Source organism: Fusarium oxysporum, chromosome 1 (assembly GCF_000149955.1).
Source record: "Fusarium oxysporum f. sp. lycopersici 4287 chromosome 1, whole genome shotgun sequence".
Taxonomy (NCBI): Eukaryota; Fungi; Ascomycota; class Sordariomycetes; order Hypocreales; family Nectriaceae; genus Fusarium; species Fusarium oxysporum.
The window spans coordinates 1,623,943-1,645,675 of NC_030986.1; the positions used below are offsets into that span (position 1 = coordinate 1,623,943).

Here is a 21,733-nt window from a genome sequence, read left to right on the forward strand (position 1 = left end):
GATCGATGGGATAGGACAGTTTATGGTGGATCCCTCAAGTTTGGGTTGATTTTCAGGTCAGGTTCCCCTACGCCGATGATTCTGCGAGAGAACTGGACCTCCAGTAAGAGTCGAGCAACAGCTCAGAGCTGAGTTGGCACTTAGGTACAGAAGCCACAAGAGAGCTCCAAGGCTTCATTGCCTATAATAGGCTGTCCTTCAAGGCTAAACGCCACCAGCATACTAAAATCGATGACTTAACGTGCCTGTGTGGGCTGCTTCTGTTTGTGAGGGGTTACCGACCTACTGACCCCAACAGCTCAACCCTTGGAGGCCCAAGTTTATCTTGACAGACTTCTGGACAAATCAGAGGCATACATAGCTGTAAGCTCTGCTAGCGACGAGAGCTAGAGCTACCTAGGCATGTTAGTTCTTCAAAGTGAGGCTGCATGATAGATCAGCCTGACTGACAAGCCATTACGCTGGTCACTTCTACGCAACTTACATCTACCTTAATCCATATATCAGATCAAGCTTGATGTAACAGCGGGGTATCCCTGGATGACTTGACATCCATAGGTAGGTATTCAGATAAAGAGCTGGCAGCATGGTCAGCACTGGTGGTGGAATATAGAGCGCGTTCCATTTTGATCTCATCTCATCAAAGAATAATCTAGGTCAGCTTCTTAACTCAATTATACTTGCCAGAGCCGTTTCAGTATCAACTCATGAGCGGTATCAGGCATTAAGTTTTCTCGGAAATCCGGTGCCAAGCTCCAGGCCGATCGGCACCCGCTCATCCGCCCGGAGCGGTTTTGACATGTGCCCCCGATTCAACTTCATCGCGGCTATTTTATAGTCTAATCATATCCTAGACGTCTACAACGAATGAACTGAAGTGCTCATCATCGGTCTTCTAGAAGTTTTCTACTAAGCTTTCTTCCTTCGACTTATCCAACAAGACACTCAACTCATTGCCTCTGCTGCTGGAGCAATAGCTGTTCATGCTCCTCGGCTAATATAGACAGCCATGGACAACGACAACAGACAACCACCGGGAGCACAACCACAAAACGATACATCTGCAAAATCGAAAGGAAAGGCCACAGATAACGGTTCTGGAAACTCTGACTCTATCACCAGCCGACTTCAGGCTTCTGGCAGGCTTGCTCTCCATGCTTTCGGAACGGGTCCAGATATAAGTGGCCAGCGACCAGACGAAAAAGCTAGCTCCAGTGGCAGCAGCATCACTGGGAGAAACTCATCTAGTACGGGCGACGCATCATCGCACAGGTTGCGCTCAACAGCCCATGGTGAATCGTTACGCTCACAGACAAATTTGGTTTCTGGTGCATCGGCAGAAGCATTTGACGCCTTCTTCAGTGCCGACGCTACGTTAGAGGTTGAGGATGCCAGTCAATATGGAAGGCTCCCAAACCAAAGTCACCATATACCATCTACGCCAAGCGCTGTTCTGGAGCAAGAGAAGATGGATGGCGCTGCTGTAGTCAACCTACTCGATGATTCATCTGGGGGACTTGATGGTGTTTTGCTCGGAGCTCATGATCCGGATGCCGAAGATGAAGGCCTTACACCAGAGGCGGCAGCCAAGCTGAGAGAAACCCTATTCCCTGCAGATTCGGTTTTCTCTGGCTTTCGCTGGGATGATTTACTCAACTTTAACCCCGAGTTTCTTGATCAGGCAGGGCCTGAAGCAGATTTCGAACGGCAGCTTCACTTTGGTACAACGAGTGCCGACGAAGTGAGGAATAGCTACCTTGAGCAATGGGACAAGGTGTTGAATGGGTATACAGAATATGTCTGGGGGGGTTTAGAACCTCTGATAGCTGAAGCTCGAAGAGAAGTCGAAGAAGTTAAGACTCAAGGTCTTGATGCCGTGCCTCAGACAAAGGCACTGGATCGGCTACGACAGATTTTGGGCCATGTCCGAGGGTTTTGAAGAATTAATCTACAGGTCGATCTCAGATATTTTGACCAGCAGTAACAATCATACTTGGGATATAATGTATTTATATGAACACTGACTTCGAAACAATGGCTAATGTGAAGTTAATTGATCGAGTCAATTTTAGCTTGGTGCCAAGGGTTGCTCAGTCAACAGGGTCCATGACATCATCCCACGCCTTACCTAGGTACGCTGAGTTGATTGGATTGTCTGTCATGTTGTTGCCCAAGGAAACAAGCTGAATGGTCTGCTCACTGCACAACCTTGCACTTGCGACGTTATGGGCTAAGCCCTTTGGTTAACGACCCCACTGGAATCGTCTTAGGTTCCTGACTTGGAGGCTGGACCTGGAAGCTGACAAGGAAGAATAGACGAAGGCCGGGGAAAGGAAAAAGTGAGAGAGAACACGAGACGAGGATCTCATTGGGGCTTTCTTTTACGAACCCAACCAACATTCGCTGCTCCTCGCATGCTTTACCGACCTGCAGTAGAACGTCTTGACCTCTCAGCCTCGTTCTCGCAGCTGAACCAAATCATCTCTCGTTCGCTTGCTCTCAACAATCATCATGCTCAGTTATAGTTGCATCTGGCTCGGCCTCGCTGCAGTCTCTACATCTGCTCAGAACATTCCTCAAGTAGAAGCAATAGCAACGGCAGTATACGCCCCAGCCTACTACATTCCACCAGCCTCTGTCATCTTCAGACGGGACGATTCATGCCCAGCGAACACATTCCGATGCTCTGAGGAGCTTGGCGAGAGATTTAGCGACATATGCTGCCAAAACGGCCAAACGTGTGCCGTGGACGCCGACGATGAACCGGCTTGCTGTCCGTCTGGGTGAGTGCTCAAAAGTCGGATTCCTTTTTCGACAAACGAATTGACTGCTAACGATGCCAAGCGCTGTCTGCACAGGTACAGCTCCAGCCTCAGCCACTGGCGAACCAACCGCTGAAGCATCCTACGTCCCGAACTCATATTTCGCCTTCCCTTATGCTGCCACGACATTTTCAAACGAAGCTGCATGCACCTCAGCCGTTGATGCTTGCGAAGAAAACTACGATCAATGTGTTAATTTCCTCGGGGATGGAGGCCAATATGGTGTCACTATAGTTGTACCTGGTGGCGGAGGTACAACAGTTCAGGGTGGTGGACAGGCTCTGGGTTCGTCATCAGCAACCGCGGTCTGCTCTAGTCTAAGCTCTCGTGCTTGCAGAAACGTTTCCAGTGATGACTGCTCGGATTATGGGAACGATGCTTCATCCTCCAACAGACTCGCCTTGTGTTTTATGGGTTTCGGGGCAGGCATTGCCATACTCAACGCCCTGATTTAGGTGCCAAACAAGCTGATGTGCAACTTGATACAACGATCGCGGGCCTTGCAAGCATGATTGCTGGTGCTAGTGTATCAGGATTGATTGAACGTCCTGCTGCCGCTGCCGAGGAAGACATGTGCTTGCCTCGATGCTCAAAAGGATATTTGCGCTCACCAGAGCGAATGACTGCAGTTACGACGCATTTTATGAATACCCTACGTTGATAGGGCTTGAAACTATGAAGCGTGCTTATCACAATATATATAGGATCTGAAATGGGCTTATGCTGAAAGACTTGACGGGCGCTTGATGTGGAATGTATGCGTGTTTTTGGTTTTGTATATAGAATAATACAGCAACAAACATTGACTTGACTGACCATTCAGTCCTGTGTTGGGTTTAGCCACTTTTATTCTTTCGCCATGTATTACCTGACCTCTTTTCATTGTTGACTTTGAGGGTGATCACTTGGCAATGTGTTTGCTTCACTATTTAAACATTCTCAAGCCTCATTGAAAACGCAACGTAGCTCTCAGGAGCTTCATAGTGCAAAACGGTACGGTTTCAAACATTCCCATGAAGCTAGCACCTTAAGCCTCATCCATGTAATAAGAAGAGACTCGACAGGCCCTGCCTACAGTTCATGATAATGCAGAAACTGACCGAGGCAACCATTCAATGGCCTTCAATCATCGGGTAGTCAAGTTCAATGAGGCTCTAGAAGCAGCAATAGGCATTACTCATGAGCTTTAATAGATGTATTATTTACCTTACGTCAAAGATCTTGATGGAACCATGACCAGGAAGTAAAGAAAAGTGTTCAGCCATAGCCCTCTCATAGCACTCGCGAAGTCGCCCCCTCGTAGTTCGATCTCATATCGACTCGGCAACAGCTTCTCAAATACCAGGCGATAGTATATCCTCCAATACCTCAATAATAGAGCCCCTCGTATGTTCTTCCCGGTTCGAGTTGGCCTCATCTTGGTCGCCGAAGGTCTCGCTTACAAAAAGCCGCGCAGTCATCTCTGCCTTCCCAAGCTGGACTTCCTCTGCTCGAGAAAGGCGGGCACAAATCGCACTCAGGTCTTCGTTTCGGGCCAGCAACTTTGAAATGTTTTCTGCACGTTCAACCACTGCGCTTGGCACCCCATTCAAAGCTGCACATCTGCCTCCAAAACTCGACGTGCTATGACCATACTCAAGGTTGAAGAGAAAGGTCACTTGATCATCAACAAGTGATGCATTCCAGTCCATTCTGACGTTCATGTGCGCAATGCGTAACCCATTGTGATTTTCCAAATACCCGCACTCGAAAACTTCATGAAAGTGTGTAGCAGCAAGTAGACGAGGGCACTCGGGCCCGAGAGATAGGTAGTAGTCCAGTAACGCGGCTAGCAGTCCGGCACCATCATCGCCATTGGTCCCTTTCCCGAACTCATCTACCAAGACGAGGCTTCTAGGTGTTGATGATTTCATTGATAGCGCAGCTTGTTTCATGTCCCTTGCAAAAGAGCTCTCGCCTCCAGACATGCTTTCCCTAGGAGATATACAGGTCAAGATGCTTTCTGTGAGCCCAATTGTTGCCTGAACTGCCGGCACAAAACTGCCGATGTGGGCAAGATACACAATTATAGCTGTTTGTTTGAGATAGACGCTCTTTCCAGAGTGATTTGGCCCAGTCAGGACCAGAGCCTGAGGAGAGCCGTCTTGGACCGCCGTTATGTTTGATGTCCCTGTAAAGAGATGGCAGGGATTTGGGATAAAGGCTGGCACAACAAGTTCTTGTAGAGGATGGCGGCCTTCCTCGATGTGAATAATGCTTGCTTCCACCATTTGTGGTGCATGCCAATCGTACTTTTCGGCACCAAGCGCAAGGGCAAGTATTGCATCAAACTCACCACACATGTCTGAGGCGAGCAAGAGAGGCTCCTCGTGCTCCAAAACTTTACCTGCAAGACCATGTATAATCTCTACCTCCCGATCTGCCTTGCGTGAGTTAAAGCCTTCAAAGCGCTACTGTCAACAAGCTTACCTCCAATCTGGCAATACATGTCCCCATATTCCTCGTCTAACTCTCTCATGTAGCTGTTTTTGTAGCACACTGCACCGTCCGCAGTAAACAACTTTTCCCAGGCTCCAACAGCTGTCCCCTCTCCTTCATATTGCCCGTTACCTGTCAGGCGATTTGATTCCACCACTGTGAGAAAACCTATTTGTGGCAGAAAGATGCACGATCGAACATGCTTGCGTGCCCATTGTGGTAACTCCCTATTGAGTTGGTTGACAACTTCTGTCAGGAAGCTGTCCATCCCGTCATACCGTCTTTTGAGTTCGTCAAGTTGAGGATCAATTCCGGTTCTGACGGAGGATCTGTGTCGTGCCTTGGACTGTTCAAAATCGATTGTCTTGTTGATCATGTCTCCAACAACTACTAAGCTGGCCGGTTCGAGAGTATGAATGAGCTTAGTCAATACTATTAGCTTAAACCGTTAGATCACTTCTTGTAGCAGCTCCTTACTTTCTTGAAGATCACTATATCAGAGCCTCCATTAAACAAGCCTATCGTGTCTCTGAGAGTCAGAGCTTGGGCGGTGAACTTCTGGATTGTTGCCCATACGCCCCTATCGAAAGAATGACCAGCGGAGGGAAACTCAATGCCTTTTCGCAACTGCGCTAGCGTGGTGCGCATGTTTCGAATTTTGCGTAGGGTCGAAGTCAATTGTGCAAGTTTGTCGGCGTTGTCTGGTTGAAGCAATACTGTGATGGTCCTCTGCCTCTCCGAAATGATGTCGAGGTCCAACAGGGGTCGAAGGAAGAGTTGGCGTAGTTGTGCACGACCTTGAGGGGTACAAGCCAGGTGATGGAACAGTCCATATACTGAAAGACTTTCTTTCGAATTGCTCTTGTTCGCATCTGGTCCCCACGCTTGGCTATTGGGGTGCAATTCGGTCTGCAGAATTTGCAGTGACAAGAGAGCGTCAGTACTGACATACATGTAAGTATTAAGGGAAAACATGCGGATGTCAACAACACGAAAGAGAACTCCGGCAACTTGTCCATCAGGGAGAAAATCAGCGGGTCGTCGACGAAGAATATCGCCAAGTAAAGCACCAGCACATCCTACCTGAAACATATTAGCATCCCAGTCACAATCATAAAAGTGTGCACTTACTGATACCTGGCTATTCATGTTTATGCAGCCTCCATAGCGAAGTTGACGGAATGCCTGCGACTCGGGCTGGGAAAGACCCGGTATGGATTCTTCACTTCCATCCTCTTCAATCCCTGTGGAGAATACAATGCCAGTCGCAGATAAAGCTTGAGAATCGAGGTTGACAAGTCGTTCGTGTGCCGTTTCGATTGAGAACTCTGACGACTGCAAGCCGCGGAAAATGACCCCTTTTGAGGCACCTGTGCATGGCTATCGTCAGTTTCTCGTCCTACGAATTGGAAGATAAATCTATTTTCGCTGACCTTCTGACGCAGTGATCTTCTCCAGATGGTCGCGGAAACTGGCAGATGCTCTTGCAGATACAAGAAGACTGGTTGGTTGGATATGGATAAGGAATTGCTCCGCAATGTCGAGTGAAGCCGTGGCAATGTCCTCAGATACATGTAGAATCCCGTCAGTAGTTGAGAAATATGCGCACCCAATGGTGGAATTCTCCCTGAGATCGATGGCCATGACAACTTCATGTTGAATGGGCTCACTGCTGCTTCGAGCACGAGTGTTGGCATTGAGCGTCTGCGGTTCTTGTGGATCTGAATATTGTCCTTGGTTCTGAGAAACAGAACTGAAGCGGATTGATGAAGAAGGATTGCGAGCTCGCGACCGTGTTGAGCCACCCCTGGAGGACAAACCGCCACTGTTTCTGCGGTTATAAGTGCGGCCTCTCCAACCTCTACCTCCTCGGCCTCGGCCACGACGACTCGAGCTAGAAGCACTCGAGCCTGGCGTCCTGGGCATATTGGTCGAGTGGATTTAATAGGCTTGTTGCCGGAAGACCAGAGGAATATGCGGGGAGGGAGAAGGATGAGTTTACCGCGCCGTGCAATTAGCAGGCATCCAATGACAAGACGAGAGATCAGGACGGGAGTGACCTTCCTTAGTTGTCTATGCAATTCAAGGCAGGTGCCGTTTACTGCTTCAATTATTTCCCAGTGCGTTGGAAGTTTCATGGCAGCCCTAAGTTTCCTCTTGGCCTTTGTCATCATGGGAAGGAAGGACACACATGTGGAAGGAACTCGATCGCAAATTTTACCTAACGCAAAGAGATCCATGAACGATCGAGTATTTGTGGCAAGTACCAACATTCTTTTGAATAGGACCTATTGTTCCAATCGGTGCAACTGGCTAATACAGTATTGAATGTGGTCATGCAGGTATATGAATAGACTCTATTTGGTTCTGGAGGCTGGTCGCTCGTCGACAGCGCTTCATTTTGCTAAGATAGAATTCCGTCATATCGATAAGGGTGTGATGTCGCCCATCTTAGGTGTCTGAGCTCTTGTCGTCACTTCTCGTCAGCCTTGACCCAGCTCGTAAATTCACGGCGCTGCTTGCGGATGTCAATGAAACCTGGCCTCGTCTCAAGCACACTGAAAGGGTTTCCCCGATAGTCCTTTTCCACCTCGCCACTTCCTGTTTGGAAACCAGCCTCTCCTTCGCGTTCAATCTTGCCAGCCCACTCGTGCCACTTAATAGGTCGAAGCTTTGGAGTTCCCAGAACCAAGCCCAGGACAATGATCAAAGTCGCTACCAGTGCTTCGATAGATATGTCGATTGGGAGCGAGTGTGTTGCGAGCGGCTGCGGTTGGCCATGATGCACCGCTGTTGACGAGATGACGGAGTGCTCTTGCGCGGAGTAGCATCTGGAGTGATTGTCAGTTTCCTGCGAAAATACCAAGAATTGCCGAGCTTACGCATGTGCTAAGAGGACTAGACCAGTAACGGTCACTGTTTTAGAGATCCAAGTCATCCTGTGTTGGAATCAGACAGCTTGGTCACAGTTGCGATGAAGATGGACGTCGTCTTGGGGACAAGTCACGGCTCCTAGATGTAGACATGGGTACTAGCATCCAATGACTAAGCCTATGCCATTCTCCACCCATGCACACCACAGACAGTGTTAGCTTTCAAAGACAGAATGATTCGAATTACACATTAAGATGGGAAAATCCTAGTCATGGTGTTTGCCAAAAACCTGACAATTCTTTTTTAAAATACCCACAAGGAAAACCAAGTCTAAATCAAACCGCTCGATCCAATGTATGATGCTCGAATCCGTTCACCCAAATAGTAAAACACACAAGGGAAAATTGCTACAATTACACGGCGACATCATGACGCCATTCATCACTGGAGTCCCTGCTCGGTCTGTGCATACCAATCCTCGAAGTGACCAGGTTCGTCCATGATTTCGACTTTCCAATCATCCTTGCTTCCCTTCAGGTACACGTCTTGTGCTGTGGTGTCTTCGTAACCACCCATGACTGGCATCAAGTCTTGTCCACTTTCCACGTGAGACACCCAGCCTTCTTGGTCAAAAGGGACGGTGGCAGGGATTCCATCATAAATATCGTACTGAGCAGGTCCGAAGAGATGGGGAGCGGCATTGTCAAAGCTTGATCCAGGTGGTCCGTAGTAGTCGGCGAATCCATCAAGCCCGTGTACAGGGTAGTCGATGGCACCAGGAGAAGGGGTTCTGTTGATTACTTCGTTGTTGATGTTGAGACCACTGTACTGACGAATGCCCATATCAAAAGGGCTGGGTGTGATATCATCGTATGACAGTGAATGGGGCCGATCTGGAGCCGGGTTAGCATACATGTCATGGTAAGATGGCATGGCTGGCTCTCCGATCGCATTACTCGCAGCATCGTAGGCGACTGGTGCCTCGCTTAGTCGTGTAGCATGGCGGAATCTGGACTTCCGACCACGTCCGCCTTTCCAGTCTGAGTCGTTGTCTGAATAGTCGTCATTACCATCCCCATCACGTTTGACCTTTCGTGGCTTTGAGGGTGTGAACTTGTATCCGGGATGTGCTCGTTGATGGTTCACACGCTCTATTCTGGCCCATTGATCAAAATTCTCCTTGATTTGCGCTGGCTCCATAACCCATGCGGCACCGCAGACTTTTGAGACATGCTGGTGGTTGTTCTGAGAACATTGCGTCTTAGCGACTTCCTGGTACGCCTTTCGGTATAGCATAAAAGCATTCATGGGACGTTTGATCTGACCAGCCTTCTTGTTACGCGAAGTTTCCGACAGTCTCTCTTCAGTTGGCCGACTGACAAAGGCCTCGATGTCAGAGACATGAATATCGGGAAAGTCTCTGGCAGCTTCGGAAAGCGGTTTTGAAAGCATGTTGGTGGCATTCTTGGCTTTCTCTGCACGGCTTCTCTTCTGAACTCGACCAGTTTTCACTGCTGGTGATCGTGAAATAAGCGATTTCTTAGCGATATTGAGACCACTGCGAGTCGTAATTGCATCGCTAGATGGGCAAGGTGCTGAAGGCGACGCTTCCGGAGTGTACGGGAGATGGTTCTGCTTCGTTGGCTCAGCTGTTGGCTCTTCCTGTGCTCTCGTGCAACCTACATTGTAGCCAATCTCATCGGTCAAAGGACCATAAGGGTTACTTGTGATACCCAGACCTCCAGCATAACCTTGCTATTGTCGCAGGTTAGCTATGATGGCAACCAGTCTGGACCTGTTGGACTTACAAACGAAACATCGCTACTTTGGGAATAGACAGTTGATGGCTCATACACAGAAGAGTCGTCGTCACGAACGGGAGTAGAGTATCGAGTTGAGTAGAAGTAGCCGGCAAAGCTTTGTTCTGGGCTCATAGAGCCTTGAGGATGCGAAGTGTGTGACTCCATGGCCACTGGCTGCTGAGAGAAGCCATCAGAAGAGGATGGCGGAGTTGGAAGGATCTGTTGCGGCATGTCGCGTGTCTTCCGCCGCTCTTAGATATTGATTTTGGCTAGAAACGGGACGCAAGGATGGAGAAGAGTCCTGCGTTGTTGTTGTTGATGGAGTTAATGGAACGACACAGGTACTATAGTGAACAACGGCAAGTGGACTTTGTAAGAAGCACAATGTAGATGAAGAGATAAAGTCTGATCTTTTGACAGTAGCTATGTTGGTCTTAAGCGGCCTGAAGATAGAGTACTCAGCAAGGACGTCTTTGTCGGATTTCTTTGAGCTGCCACAAGTGGTTTTGTATGTGCTTGGGACATTCTGATACCATAGATATGTCTACAACGCCAGGACCATGCCCACAAATAGACAAGCAACGACCTGATGCCCCCAAGTTCAAAGAGACCGGAGCAGACGACTGTTCTGTTGGGAAACAGACCGCAATGCGGACCGTTACCAGAGTGGTAGACCTCTCCAAGCTGCATTTACATGTGTCGTTGGCCGGCATCCTCCACCCAACACACTACACCCGGGCCAACATGGAGAAGCACAGATAGAATAGAAGCCCTATGAGCTTAAGAGATGGGGCCGCTTGGCGTCCAGCCGCAATCCATTCAATAGAAACAGAATGTCATACTTTTGATTGTGCTTCCCTGCGCCGCCTTATTCGCATGCCACTAGTTCAGCCACGGCGCATTCCTTTGATGTGCGCATCCGGCCCCTCTGGCTGTCATCAATCATCCCAACTTGAGACGTTGTTGACTTCCTATTGTTTGGTGAATCGATCTCGATCTATTATCCGTAATGTTCTCTTACTTATAACCAAAGGCGCCGTGCCATCCTGATACTCCGACAGCTCCTGTCCACCGCTGTTTTGCTTTGCTTCCATTAGCTGTCTTGCCCTGCCATGCCCTGCCATGCCCTACCAGGCTTGTTATGTGGAGGGCTGCAGCATGTTTGCTTCAAATGCCGGATAACTGGGACCAAGCGGCCACTCGCAGTCATGCTGGCAGCGTCTGTTTGATGTGTCGCGGTAGCCGAACGACTAACCAACCAAATAATCCATAATTGCCCAGCCTGATCTAGCCCTGTGCCAGCCTGGTCTGTTGGTTCTGTTTTGGCAGATCATCTCTGCCTTTAAGACTATTCCGACCTGGCGCCCAAAAAAGAAACAGGCTTCTATTCGAAGCTTTGGCCATTTGTTCCTGACCACCATTTTCATCACGCCTAGCAATGTTGATAGACACCCTATTTTCGGCATAGGTTCGGCCATTCGCGTCTCGCGTTGCTGCAGTGCTTCAGATCACAAATCCTGTTGGTCGCTCACTTGCCTAGTTTGATCTGGAGACGATTATAGAGTCCTTACAGATGGGGGAAAGTGTGATTCGACCTGCCTGTGCCATCCTCTCATTTGAGGCCCCATGACAGGCAATTGTTTTGAATAGCTCTATCCCTCTCCAATGAGAGAAAAAGACTCAGCTTCTTCTCGTTAATACTATTATCGTATTGGTTGTGCTTGTATTGCTGTTGGAGATGGCTTAGGGATAAGTCTCATATCATGCCTAAACATGGTTTAGAGAACTTCCTAACACAGTCGTGGCGTTGACCAGGACCCATGCCTTATTAAATCCCCGTGTTTGGAGTGTTCATCGGTTTTCAAACGGTCTTGGTGGCTCCGATGGTTTGATTGGCGGAGTCAAAATCTGATGTTGAGGAGAGGGTGATAGTGCGACTGGAGGAAGTATTGGAGTAGCAGCCTTGAATCTATTCGAGCTGGCCGAATCGATGGGGCGGGGTGGTGAATGCTTGGTTGGGGAGAGCCCAGCGATAGAAGGTATAGTTCCGTTCTGCTCGTGAGCTGCTCGATATATCTCGCGGCTGATCTGAGGTGTGCTCAACGCCGACTCAGCTGTTTTATCCCCCTGGAAGCTGTCGATACCTTTCGAAGGACTAGGTGTCCGGAAGGACGTCATCGGGGTGGTCATAGACGTACTGCGTGATGGGCTGCCCTGGATGCTAGCATCTAGCTTGACAGGTGCCGGAATCACCGGTGTCCCTTTGGGTGTGCCAAGCACCTCCTTACTCACCTCTGAGCGGGCGTCCATCATACTAATTGTTAAGCCAACGCCATTGAAATTAGTACCAGGGGTGGAAGCCAATGGAGCCAAGCTATGTTCAACGTTGCCGTTAGATGCGTCGTGATCTCCATCTCCTGTCCCGTTGACCTTCTGAGCCTCCCCACTAAGAGATAACCCTAAGTGACTCGAAGAGCGAGATGGATCTGGCCGGGCGCCGGAGTTAGGTGGACGATTGAGCTTCAACTTGATAGTTGGTCTGGGCCGTTTGGCTTCTTGTTCGCGCCGAATACAAGAAGCACAGATATAGTGGAATTCTGGCTGGTCAGCTGCTGCTTCGCTCAGTCCAACACATTGACTATGCTGCCAGACATTGCATCTCTCGCAAGCTACGCTGTGAGCTCCATCGTCCACTTGGCCATAGAGACCACAAGTGCAGTCGAAAATCCAATCTTCTTCCTCATCCTCTAGCTCCTTCAGAGCTTGCTTGTTTTTCTCAATTTCAACTTGAAGACGGCGTTCAGATACTCGTCCGCTGCTACTTGATAAGTTCTTGCTGTCTTCGGAGAGTTGTGCAAGTTCTTCCTCATGCTGGACGCGTCGTGCCTCGCGTTCTCGTAACCGTTGTTCACGAGACACCATTCTTTTATCGCGCTCCTCTTCCATTTTAATTTGCGCCAATTCTTCTCGTCGTTTGCTTGCTTCTTCTTCCTTTCGGTGTCGTTCTTCCTCCCGAATCTGTTCCTCCTGCCTCTGTTGTTCAACTTTCCCAGCAATTCGACTCGATCGTTTTGCATTCGCCATTTTGGCAGCGTTCGCTAGCTCTCGCTCTCGCTGTAACTCTCTGCGTTGCCGAGATTGTTCTTGTTTTTCAAGGATAGGAACAAGGTGTTTTTCTAGTTGGTCGCGCAGGATTTTCTCATTCTCGTCACGCGTCTTCCGAAAACCATCCACAACAGATCGTACATCATCCAGAGTTACGGCGAGACATTCCCATGTCATTCCACCCAGGCCATCATCTTCGCTAGGCGTATCTTCTTTGATTTCTTGATCCGTTTCAACCACTTCTTCTTCTGCATTCAAGGTCGTGCGTCGTCTTTTGCTCGAGCGCCGACTTCCATACGATGCTCTGGATTTCTTCGGTTTGGTGGGTTTCGTAATCATCGGAGGTTCTGTAAGCCGATACACTCGGTTATCGTCCAGCACGAAGTAGGTTCTGTCATCTGCATCCCAACCATATGGTTCTATTCGCTGGAGTTCTGTTAGTGGCTAACCCCCTTTTTGTTGAGATGTGAACTTACCCAACTTGTTTGCTCGCTATCTTTTTGCTCTTCCATCTTATCCCGAATGCGCTCAGGATGGATCATGGCCCATTGAGTCAGTTGCTGCATGACCTTGATCTACCCAGACAGTGTATATTAGCCTTGGATCACTAACCAGGCCTCGTAATTTCTTCATAGCCTACCTTGGTAAAAATGTCGAAATCGTTGAATTTGAGGGGTGTTTCACCAGAACCGAAGGGGTTGTAGTTCGGCGATCTCTTCGTAAATTGTTTTCGTGCTTGGTCATCGAAAATTTCATGCCTTCGAATCACCATTAGCAAAAAAACAGCATCTCCTAATTCCTGGAAACGTACGTTAAACCACGATGCGACGAAACTAGTTTGAGGAGGGCGAGGGCAATGTCTGCCAAGATGCTTGAGTTCGGCTTGAGGCATTCCGTTTCAATTTCCTATGAAATGTGTTAGTTTGTGCGCCTATCGCATTATTGAAGAACTGGGCTGCTGTGTGGCCATACCTCAACATCAATAGCTTCGTCGATTTTCGCAGCCTTGCCAAATATGTATATCCACTGGCAAAGGTTCGCAAACTGCCACATATTACGGATGCGATGCTGTAATGAGTGTTCTGTCTCACCATCGTCGCCATCGATGGCCGCAAGCGAGCGCTTGCGAGACGGCATGGTTGAAGAAAAGTTGATGATGTCGATGTCAGGATGCTAGCCAGTCGCGTCACAATTGTCAGAAGCGTGTTTAGGCGTTTCTAGGTCGCGAAAAGCTGGGACGAGCTGTGGCGCACTCAGCCACAAGCACATGCCACTTGTATCACTTTTCGACTACCCTGGCTGGCCAACCTGGGAATTCAGCTTACGACCTCCATTTTCCAGGGGATGAAACTCTCCACACTGTAGCAGAAACCTTGTTCTATAAAAAGCACACGGCATTTCATTGCACTCTGCCAAAGAAGCTGCTGTGTGTACAGTGCGTAAGCGGGAGCTTACTGTCACATCCAGCCGTCCTACGGCATCCTAGGGACTCCTGATTAGGATGTAGCGAACTGGCTACCTCTTTGCTTCTACGAATACCTCTAAACCATACCTAGTTCACGCTCTCTATCTTTTTTTTTCTTTTTTTTTTTCATGAAGCGCTAACGATGCTTCATTCTGGTAGTAGTACTAATAATCACTATTCTTCATGACATTGGACCGCATTGGCGGTCATTAGTCCTTTCGTTGGTCCATGTCTTCACACTCTTGGGATCAAGACGGGCGCCCTGCGCGGCGCCTGTCTATTCCGCTTCAGAACTTAGACGGATCGCATCTCGATAATCAACAGACGCAAGCTGGTCTGTCACGGCAACAACCAAGCTCTGTTTCTCCGCCCGACGTTCCTCAAATGTCTGCCAATCTTCCTGGTATCTCAACATATTGGGACCAACCCTACGATCGTTTCGACGACGATGTTAGCCCAGGGTCACCTATAGATCCAATGGCTCTACAGGCTGCGCTCCCTCCGGGTATGGATCACCATCAGCCAAGTCCTCCAATGCCTTCTACACCGGTTCGTACATACGACCCGCCTGCTCCCTATGTCGAAGATGCGCCGAGTACCGATTACGCCGAGTCCGATCGAGTTCCGTTGACAGCTGGAGTTGAGCCCATCTCTGGTTCTTTATCTGCCAGTAATTTGGATGACCGAAATCGAGACAGTTTTCAAACAGTTTCAAGTCTGGAAAACAGCCCGTCGCGCGGTCGCAATACGAGAAGCCTCGGCGAAGATTTAAGAGCAAGCTATGGTTCAACTCGAAATCGTAACTTTGGCGCTTCTCTTAATCCTAACGAATATCGAAGGTCAAGGTCGCCTTCTACATCGGGCGCTTTGTCCCGTGCTGGTTCGATTGTGCGGGCAATGTCACAGAGAGTTGTCAACATAAGCGGAGAGACAGAAGTCATTGATCATCGTGCATCGAGGCATCGCTCCCGCTCACCTAGTAGACATGATCAAGATAGGAATCGGGATACGATGAATTCGATGTTTGCCGATACTTCGTATCAACCACAGTTGGTTCGGTCGTCAAGCGAAAAGTCTACAGAACCACGTTTTAATGTGACCGAAGCTGAGCCAGATATACCGAGGCCTCCTTTACCAAATCCTCTCAAAGGAAAGTCTCTGGGAATCTTCTCACCGGACAACCCTTTGAGACTACGACTCTGCGACCTCTTGGTCAACCCATATACGGAGCCATTCTTGCTTCTTTTGATAGTCTTGCAGGCTATTCTTCTCGCAGTTGAGGCTGCTCCGAATGTATTTGAGAATGGACGCCCAGAAAGATGGGGACAGCATCCTATTGATTGGGCTATGCTTGCTCTTTTCATTATCTTCACTCTGGAGATTATCTCGCGTATTATTGTGTCTGGCTTCGTGTTGAACGCAGCAGAGTACAGTACGATTGACCGTAAACGGGGAATCCGAGCCGCAATAGCAGACCAGTATCGTGCTGTTTTCCAACCGGAGCGGATAAAATCCGTAAAGAAGACGTCGCAATATCGACCGGAACCGTCAGCAATCTCAAGATCTTTTACAACTTTTATGCAAGGCCAGCAAGCATTGCCAAGAACTCTGGAAGAGCACCAAAGGTTTCAGCTTGCTCGGCGAGCATTTCTACGCCATTCCTTCAACCGTTTCGATTTTGTTGCCGTTGTCTCGTATTGGATCACTTTCTGCTTGAGCATTTCTGGCCTCGAAACTAAACACGATCTTTATGCATTTCGAATGCTGAGTTGTTTACGAATTTTGAGATTACTTGCTCTAACGAACGGTACTGCGGTAAGGTTATCATGATGCTTGAACATATCAACAAGCACGCTTACGAATTCTTAGATTATTCTCAGGAGTTTAAAGAAAGCAACGCCTTTACTCGTTCGAGTTGCATTTCTCCTCACATTCTTCTGGCTTCTGTTTGCAATTATAGGGGTCCAGAGTTTCAAAGCCAGTTTGAGTCGGCAGTGCGTGTGGCTTGACCCCCTTGATCCTACGGACCTTGATGCTTCCTACACAAACGAGGAAGCTTTTTGTGGCGGTTACTTGAACAACCAAACGGGCGAAACTATGCCGTGGCTCAAGTTCAACAATTCAGAGTCCTTGACGGACCTTATGAATGGAACCAACGAAGGAAAGGGGTTTCTGTGTCCTCGAGGTTCCATTTGCCTTCAGCAATCCAACCCGCACAATGGCACGGTCAATTTTGACAACATTTTCAACTCCCTGGAACTTGTGTTTGTCATCATGAGCGCAAACACCTTCTCCGATCTTATGTACATGACCATGAGCTCGGATTATGTCCAGGCCGCTCTCTTTTTTGGTGCAGGCATCATGATCATGATGCTGTGGTTGACAAACTTGTTGATTGCTGTCATTACCTCATCCTTCCAGGTCATTCGTGAAGAGAGTAAAGCCAGTGCATTCACTGTCAGCCAGGAATCGCCGGTGCAAGCTCGATCTGACGAGAGAATTCGCCGAACATCTTCTTTACAACGCATGTTCCATAAAACCCGTGCAGTGTGGATTCTGATCATCACTTTTGGGTTGCTATGCCAGGCCTGCCGCAGCGCAACCATGTCAGCAAGAAGAGAGCGCTTCATCAACACTGCAGAGATCATCGTTACCATTCTTCTCGATATTGAGATGATCTTTCGAATTGCGACTGATTGGAATCACTTCCACAAAAGTTGGCGTAACCTCTTCGACCTCGGCCTTGCGATTATCACCTCCATCATATTAATCCCCCCTATTCGCTATACCAGAGCGTATTGGTGGTTGACGGTGTTCCAAATCCTGAGAGTTTATCGTATTGTGTTAGCAATACCAGTGACAAGGGAGCTTATTCTCCTCGTTTTGGGCAATGCTGCTGGTATCGGAAACCTGATGTTCTTTGTGTTTCTGATGACATTTTTGGTGGCGATTTTTGCTGCGCAGTTATTCAGAGGCGAAATTCCCGTGTATGAAGATGGCGAGCTCAATCGTATCTCGTTCTACACTATTTACAACTCCTTCTTGGGCATGTACCAAGTTCTGACAAGTGAGAATTGGACAGATATTCTTTATACTGTCACCTCCTACACTAGGCACAAGAATACCTCATGGATAGGAGCTATTCTACTCATTGGCTGGTTCATTGTGGCTTTCTTCATTCTCATCAACATGTTCATTGCTGTAATTCAGGAGAACTTTGATGTATCCGAAGACGAGAAACGGCTTCAACAAGTCAAGGCTTTTCTTCAAAGGCGAGACCTTGGAGCTTCATCAAGCAACCTGGCCCTTTCTACAATATTCGGCCTGTCCAAACATCGCAAAAATAAGGACCCCCTTGACTACGGGCCAGCAACAGTCGAGATGCTTCTCAAAGATGCGGTGGTCCGCGAGTTTCTGGATGATCAAATGAATCCTAAACCTGAGGAGGACCGGTTGCACCATGCCCCTATTAGAAGCGCAACTACGCTGTTGGGTGGTGAGATCAAGCCTGGCCGTCTCTCTGCCATGTGGGGACGGGTGAAAGGGTGGTTCAGCGACAAAGAGCCCAACCCCTTTTATTCAAGCTTGCGGTTTGACGGCGCGAACGATACCTCAGATCCTCGACAAATGGCTGAACAGGCCATGTCTGCCACTATGACTCGAAAGAGGGCTCAGCGAGAGTATCTTGCAAAGTACCCAAATTACAATACCTCCTTGTACATTTTCCCACCCAACAACAGCCTGCGCCGACTTTGTCAGCGGGTCGTTGGTCCTTCTCGGGGCATTGAGCGCATTGATGGTGTAGTTCCCGATACCCTCCTTTGGTATTCTTTCACGATATTCATTTACGCAGCAATCGTGGCTATGGTCGTCCTCGCATGTGTGACCACTCCTCTTTATCAGAAGGAGTATCAAGAACAACATCAGTTCAGTATTAGGAATTGGTACATCTGGACAGACATGGCTTTTGCGATTGTGTTTACTGTTGAAGCTGCGATCAAGATCATTGCGGACGGACTCTTGTGGACCCCCAATGCATACTTGCGAAGTTCCTGGGGATTCATGGACTCAGTTGTTTTGGTCACTCTGTGGATCAATGTCGTTACGCTCCTTATCAATGACGGCGCTATTTCCAGAGCAATAGGCGCATTCAAGGCGCTTCGTGCACTTCGACTGCTGAATGTTAGCAACAGCGCTAGAAACACATTTCACGATCTCATTATCGTTGGTTGGTGGAAAATTCTAGGCGTGAGTTGCCATCTCCTTACCTGTAGCCGTGTTCTTTGCTAATTGCTTTCCTAGGCCGCGTTTGTCTCGATGTCTCTGCTCATCCCGTTTGCCATTTATGGTCTCAACCTATTCAATGGCTTACTTTTGTCTTGTAACGATGGTGGCGACGGAATTAATACCATGGATAATTGCTATGGCGAGTTCGAGAGCACACCATTTAGCGACGACTGGCCAATGCTTGCTCCGCGTGTTGCAGCGAACCCCTTCTTCAGCTTCGACGATTTTGGGGCATCTTTATTTATTCTATTCCAGATTGTTAGTCAAGAGGGATGGACAGACGTCTCTTTTACTGTTCAAGCCATTACCGGCCGCATGAAGCAGCCCCAAGACCTAGCGTCGGAGGGCAATGCCATCTTCCTTGTCGTATTCAATCTGTTGGCCACCGTCTTCGTACTCACGCTCTTTATCTCTGTTTTCATGCGTAATTATACCGAACAGACAGGTGTCGCTTATTTGACTGCGGAACAACGGTCATGGCTCGAATTACGAAAGATCCTCAGACAAATTTCACCTTCGAAGAGTTCGTATGACGATTCTGAGAAGAGCTGGAAGAAATGGTGCCACAAGAGAGCCATCGAGAAGAAGGGTAAGTGGTACCAGACAATTACCGTTGTTCTAGTACTGCACTTGATCGTGCTTGTCTCGGAATTCGCCAGTGAGCCATGGTGGTGGACGCGATATCGCGACTTCGTTTTCTTCGCCTTCATCGTGGCATACACGGCTAACATTGCAATTCGTATCATTGGTTTGGGCTGGGTGCGTTTCCGACGAAGCTCGTGGGATCTTTACTCTCTGTTCATTGTCTTCGGGGCATTTGTTTCAACTCTCGCGTTACTCATATCAGACACTGAGATTGAAACCTATGTCCAGCTACATAAGGTGTTCTTGGTCGCCATTGTACTCCTCCTCATTCCTCGCAACGATGCACTGGACCAGCTGTTCAAGACGGCCGCTGCTAGTCTGACAGTTATTGGTAACTTGCTTGCCACCTGGCTGGTATTCTTCCTGGTCTTCGCCATTGCCATGACTCAAGCTTTTAGTTTGACACGATTTGGCGAAGAGACTGCGGAAAACATAAATTTCCGAACCGTCCCCAAAGCCCTGATTCTGCTATTCAGGATGAGTCTAGGTGAAGGATGGAATGCTGTCATGGAAGATTATGCCAGCATAGAGCCGCCACTTTGCGTTGACGAACCTAGATTCTTCGACAGTGACTGTGGTAGCCAATCGTGGGCCAGAATCCTGTTCATCGCATGGAACATCGTCAGTATGTATATCTTTGTGAACCTGTTTGTGTCACTCATCTACGAGAGCTTCAGTTACGTCTTTCAACGCTCGAGTGGCATGGCTGTTGTTGATCGCGATGAGATTCGACGGTTCAAAGAAGCTTGGCGAAGCGTTGACCCAGCAGGTACTGGGTATATCACGAAAGCAGCCTTTCCCCGTCTTCTTGGCGAGCTCTCAGGCGTCTTTCAGATGCGCATTTATGATCCAGAGGACAGCGTTCATTCTATTTTGGAAGATATAAGGGACGATGTGAAACTCACACATCACTCGTCCATCGCGACAACCAGCGGATTCAGTGGCATTGACCTGAACAAACTCAATGCACGGCTGAGGAGGATTGACGTGGAGAAGGTGCGCCACCAGCGTCGGCGCTTTAACATTTTTTACGAGGAGGTCTTGGTGTCCGCAGATCCCGACAGGGGCATCTCTTTCACGAGTGTCTTGATGATTCTTGCTCACTATAACATCATCAGTGATAACAAGAGCCTAAAGTAAGTTATCCGACCTGCCGCATATCTGTACACCAAGGCTGACAAAAAACCGCAAAGACTCGAAGAGTTCCTAAGGCGTCGAGCTCGTCTCCAGCGAGTAGACGACCAAGTCCGACGTGGCGTGGTATTGGGCTTCTTCGACACATTGTAAGCTATTTATAGCCGAACCCAGGAAAGGAAAATTGCTCACCATCAACACAGATATTATTCAAGACAATTCAAGAAACATATGCTACGAAAGCACTCGGCCCGCATGACGGCAGTTCCACAGCTGAACATTCCGGAGATTCTTGTTGAGAACGATCTGAGCGACGATGAAACAGGTGGAGCAGGACCGAGATCTCCCCTCTCACCAGCCTCGCGTCCATCGAGTGTTGACGCAGGCGAGCCACGCAACTGGCTGGGATCTGTGGATCTATCGTTGCACGACACATCGTGGAGTCACCCTCTCAGCTTCCCCAGGGCCGCGCCTCCATCACCCACAACACCTGCGCAACCATCAGCCTTTAGCTTTGAGATCGAGGAGGATGATCCACATGAGCAACAACAACAATCGACGACGCAAGCAAGATCGTCAGCGCCTCGGGCCGTGAGAGCAATCATTTGGACCCCATTAGCCCTGTGCAAGTCCGTGGAATGCTTGACGACTCGGTTTGGGGCGAGAGTATTCGCCGCAACGCCACAGTCCGACAAACACAGAACAGGGGCTCACAAGGGTATGATGGTTTCCACTGAGGAGGAAGCGATGGAGGAGTTGAAGTTGCGGTTGACATGGAACTTACTTGTGAGGAGGAGGGAAGTCCAGTTTTGGTGGTGAAACAATGCAATCATGCACATGGCATCAATGGAGGTTGCATTCAGGAAAGCGAACTCATGGCATAATTCAAAGCTGAGCACGGCGTTCCAGGGCAATCAATACATGAGCAACGAGGGGGGGGCAAGGCTACCCCCGGTATCTAGTTTCGGTCGATCAAGATTCAAAATAGACATACATTTTTCATGCACAGAACGTTCGGGTACCAAGACGGCCTCTGTGTAGCCCAGTGCGGTGATACGCAAGAGCAAGGTGTGAGACTGGAGACCTGACGCTTGTCTGATCAACGGCTGCCTGCGACAAAA

The 21,733-nt window shown here is 48.8% G+C and overlaps 7 protein-coding genes across 11 annotated transcripts; 3 read left to right on the forward strand and 4 right to left on the reverse strand.

Annotated features, from left to right (window-relative positions):
- The first annotated feature begins 422 nt into the window (after positions 1-422).
- FOXG_00007 (uncharacterized protein) lies at positions 423-2,106 on the forward strand. Its single transcript, XM_018376038.1, has 2 exons — positions 423-656; positions 722-2,106. The coding sequence occupies exon 2, from the start codon at positions 1,010-1,012 to the stop codon at positions 1,937-1,939; it is 930 nt and encodes a 309-aa protein (XP_018231540.1). The 5' UTR covers positions 423-656; positions 722-1,009; the 3' UTR covers positions 1,940-2,106.
- A 66-nt stretch (positions 2,107-2,172) lies between these two features.
- FOXG_00008 (uncharacterized protein) lies at positions 2,173-3,695 on the forward strand. 2 transcript variants are annotated; one of them, XM_018376040.1, is made up of 3 exons: positions 2,173-2,783; positions 2,845-3,107; positions 3,160-3,695. In XM_018376040.1, exons 1-3 carry the CDS (start codon positions 2,512-2,514, stop codon positions 3,270-3,272), a joined length of 648 nt encoding a protein of 215 aa, XP_018231542.1. In that variant the 5' UTR covers positions 2,173-2,511; the 3' UTR covers positions 3,273-3,695. The 2 variants fall into 2 exon arrangements, with proteins under 2 accessions (XP_018231542.1, XP_018231541.1); XM_018376039.1 differs by having other exon boundaries at positions 2,845-3,695.
- A 264-nt stretch (positions 3,696-3,959) lies between these two features.
- Positions 3,960-7,392, reverse strand: FOXG_00009 (DNA mismatch repair protein MSH5). The gene is made up of 5 exons (XM_018376041.1): positions 6,734-7,392; positions 6,432-6,670; positions 5,778-6,383; positions 5,292-5,721; positions 3,960-5,241 (listed from the first exon to the last, which is right to left on the reverse strand). The coding sequence occupies exons 1-5, from the start codon at positions 7,224-7,226 to the stop codon at positions 4,157-4,159; spliced, it is 2,853 nt and encodes a 950-aa protein (XP_018231543.1). The 5' UTR covers positions 7,227-7,392; the 3' UTR covers positions 3,960-4,156.
- A 381-nt stretch (positions 7,393-7,773) lies between these two features.
- FOXG_00010 (DNA mismatch repair protein MSH5) lies at positions 7,774-8,238 on the reverse strand (the record flags this gene model as incomplete). The annotated part of the gene is made up of 2 exons (XM_018376042.1): positions 7,774-8,131; positions 8,183-8,238. The coding sequence occupies 2 exons, from the start codon at positions 8,236-8,238 to the stop codon at positions 7,774-7,776; spliced, it is 414 nt and encodes a 137-aa protein (XP_018231544.1).
- Positions 8,239-8,584: 346 nt separating this feature from the next.
- Positions 8,585-10,207, reverse strand: FOXG_00011 (uncharacterized protein; the record flags this gene model as incomplete). The annotated part of the gene is made up of 2 exons (XM_018376043.1): positions 8,585-9,929; positions 9,983-10,207. 2 exons carry the CDS (start codon positions 10,205-10,207, stop codon positions 8,616-8,618), a joined length of 1,539 nt encoding a protein of 512 aa, XP_018231545.1. The 3' UTR covers positions 8,585-8,615.
- A 98-nt stretch (positions 10,208-10,305) lies between these two features.
- Positions 10,306-14,267, reverse strand: FOXG_00012 (uncharacterized protein). 3 transcript variants are annotated; one of them, XM_018376046.1, is made up of 6 exons: positions 14,054-14,264; positions 13,893-13,987; positions 13,722-13,839; positions 13,558-13,656; positions 12,175-13,507; positions 10,351-12,064 (listed from the first exon to the last, which is right to left on the reverse strand). In XM_018376046.1, the coding sequence occupies exons 1-6, from the start codon at positions 14,216-14,218 to the stop codon at positions 11,946-11,948; spliced, it is 1,929 nt and encodes a 642-aa protein (XP_018231548.1). In that variant the 5' UTR covers positions 14,219-14,264; the 3' UTR covers positions 10,351-11,945. The 3 variants fall into 3 exon arrangements, with proteins under 3 accessions (XP_018231546.1, XP_018231548.1, XP_018231547.1); XM_018376045.1 differs by having other exon boundaries at positions 10,366-11,743; positions 11,801-13,507; positions 14,054-14,255; XM_018376044.1 differs by having other exon boundaries at positions 10,306-13,507; positions 14,054-14,267.
- A 257-nt stretch (positions 14,268-14,524) lies between these two features.
- FOXG_00013 (uncharacterized protein) lies at positions 14,525-21,669 on the forward strand. 2 transcript variants are annotated; one of them, XM_018376047.1, is made up of 5 exons: positions 14,525-16,361; positions 16,416-18,794; positions 18,849-20,614; positions 20,672-20,761; positions 20,816-21,669. In XM_018376047.1, exons 1-5 carry the CDS (start codon positions 14,775-14,777, stop codon positions 21,429-21,431), a joined length of 6,438 nt encoding a protein of 2,145 aa, XP_018231549.1. In that variant the 5' UTR covers positions 14,525-14,774; the 3' UTR covers positions 21,432-21,669. The 2 variants fall into 2 exon arrangements, with proteins under 2 accessions (XP_018231549.1, XP_018231550.1); XM_018376048.1 differs by having other exon boundaries at positions 18,849-20,761; positions 20,816-21,643.
- Positions 21,670-21,733: the final 64 nt, after the last annotated feature.

Coding starts and splice junctions, on each gene's coding strand:
- FOXG_00007 (XM_018376038.1), top strand. CDS start 1,010: ATGGACAACGACAACAGACAACCACCGGGAGCACAACCACAAAACGAT.
- FOXG_00008 (XM_018376039.1), top strand. CDS start 2,512: ATGCTCAGTTATAGTTGCATCTGGCTCGGCCTCGCTGCAGTCTCTACA. Junction 2,784..2,844: donor CCGGCTTGCTGTCCGTCTGG/GTGAGTGCTCAA, acceptor AACGATGCCAAG/CGCTGTCTGCACAGGTACAG.
- FOXG_00009 (XM_018376041.1), bottom strand. CDS start 7,226: ATGCCCAGGACGCCAGGCTCGAGTGCTTCTAGCTCGAGTCGTCGTGGC. Junction 5,722..5,777: donor ATATAGTGATCTTCAAGAAA/GTAAGGAGCTGC, acceptor GTATTGACTAAG/CTCATTCATACTCTCGAACC. Junction 5,242..5,291: donor CATGTATTGCCAGATTGGAG/GTAAGCTTGTTG, acceptor CACGCAAGGCAG/ATCGGGAGGTAGAGATTATA.
- FOXG_00012 (XM_018376044.1), bottom strand. CDS start 14,218: ATGCCGTCTCGCAAGCGCTCGCTTGCGGCCATCGATGGCGACGATGGT. Junction 13,657..13,721: donor ATTTCGACATTTTTACCAAG/GTAGGCTATGAA, acceptor CTGTCTGGGTAG/ATCAAGGTCATGCAGCAACT. Junction 13,508..13,557: donor ATAGCGAGCAAACAAGTTGG/GTAAGTTCACAT, acceptor ACAGAACTCCAG/CGAATAGAACCATATGGTTG.
- FOXG_00013 (XM_018376047.1), top strand. CDS start 14,775: ATGTCTTCACACTCTTGGGATCAAGACGGGCGCCCTGCGCGGCGCCTG. Junction 18,795..18,848: donor GTTGGTGGAAAATTCTAGGC/GTGAGTTGCCAT, acceptor TTGCTTTCCTAG/GCCGCGTTTGTCTCGATGTC. Junction 20,615..20,671: donor AGTGATAACAAGAGCCTAAA/GTAAGTTATCCG, acceptor AAAACCGCAAAG/ACTCGAAGAGTTCCTAAGGC.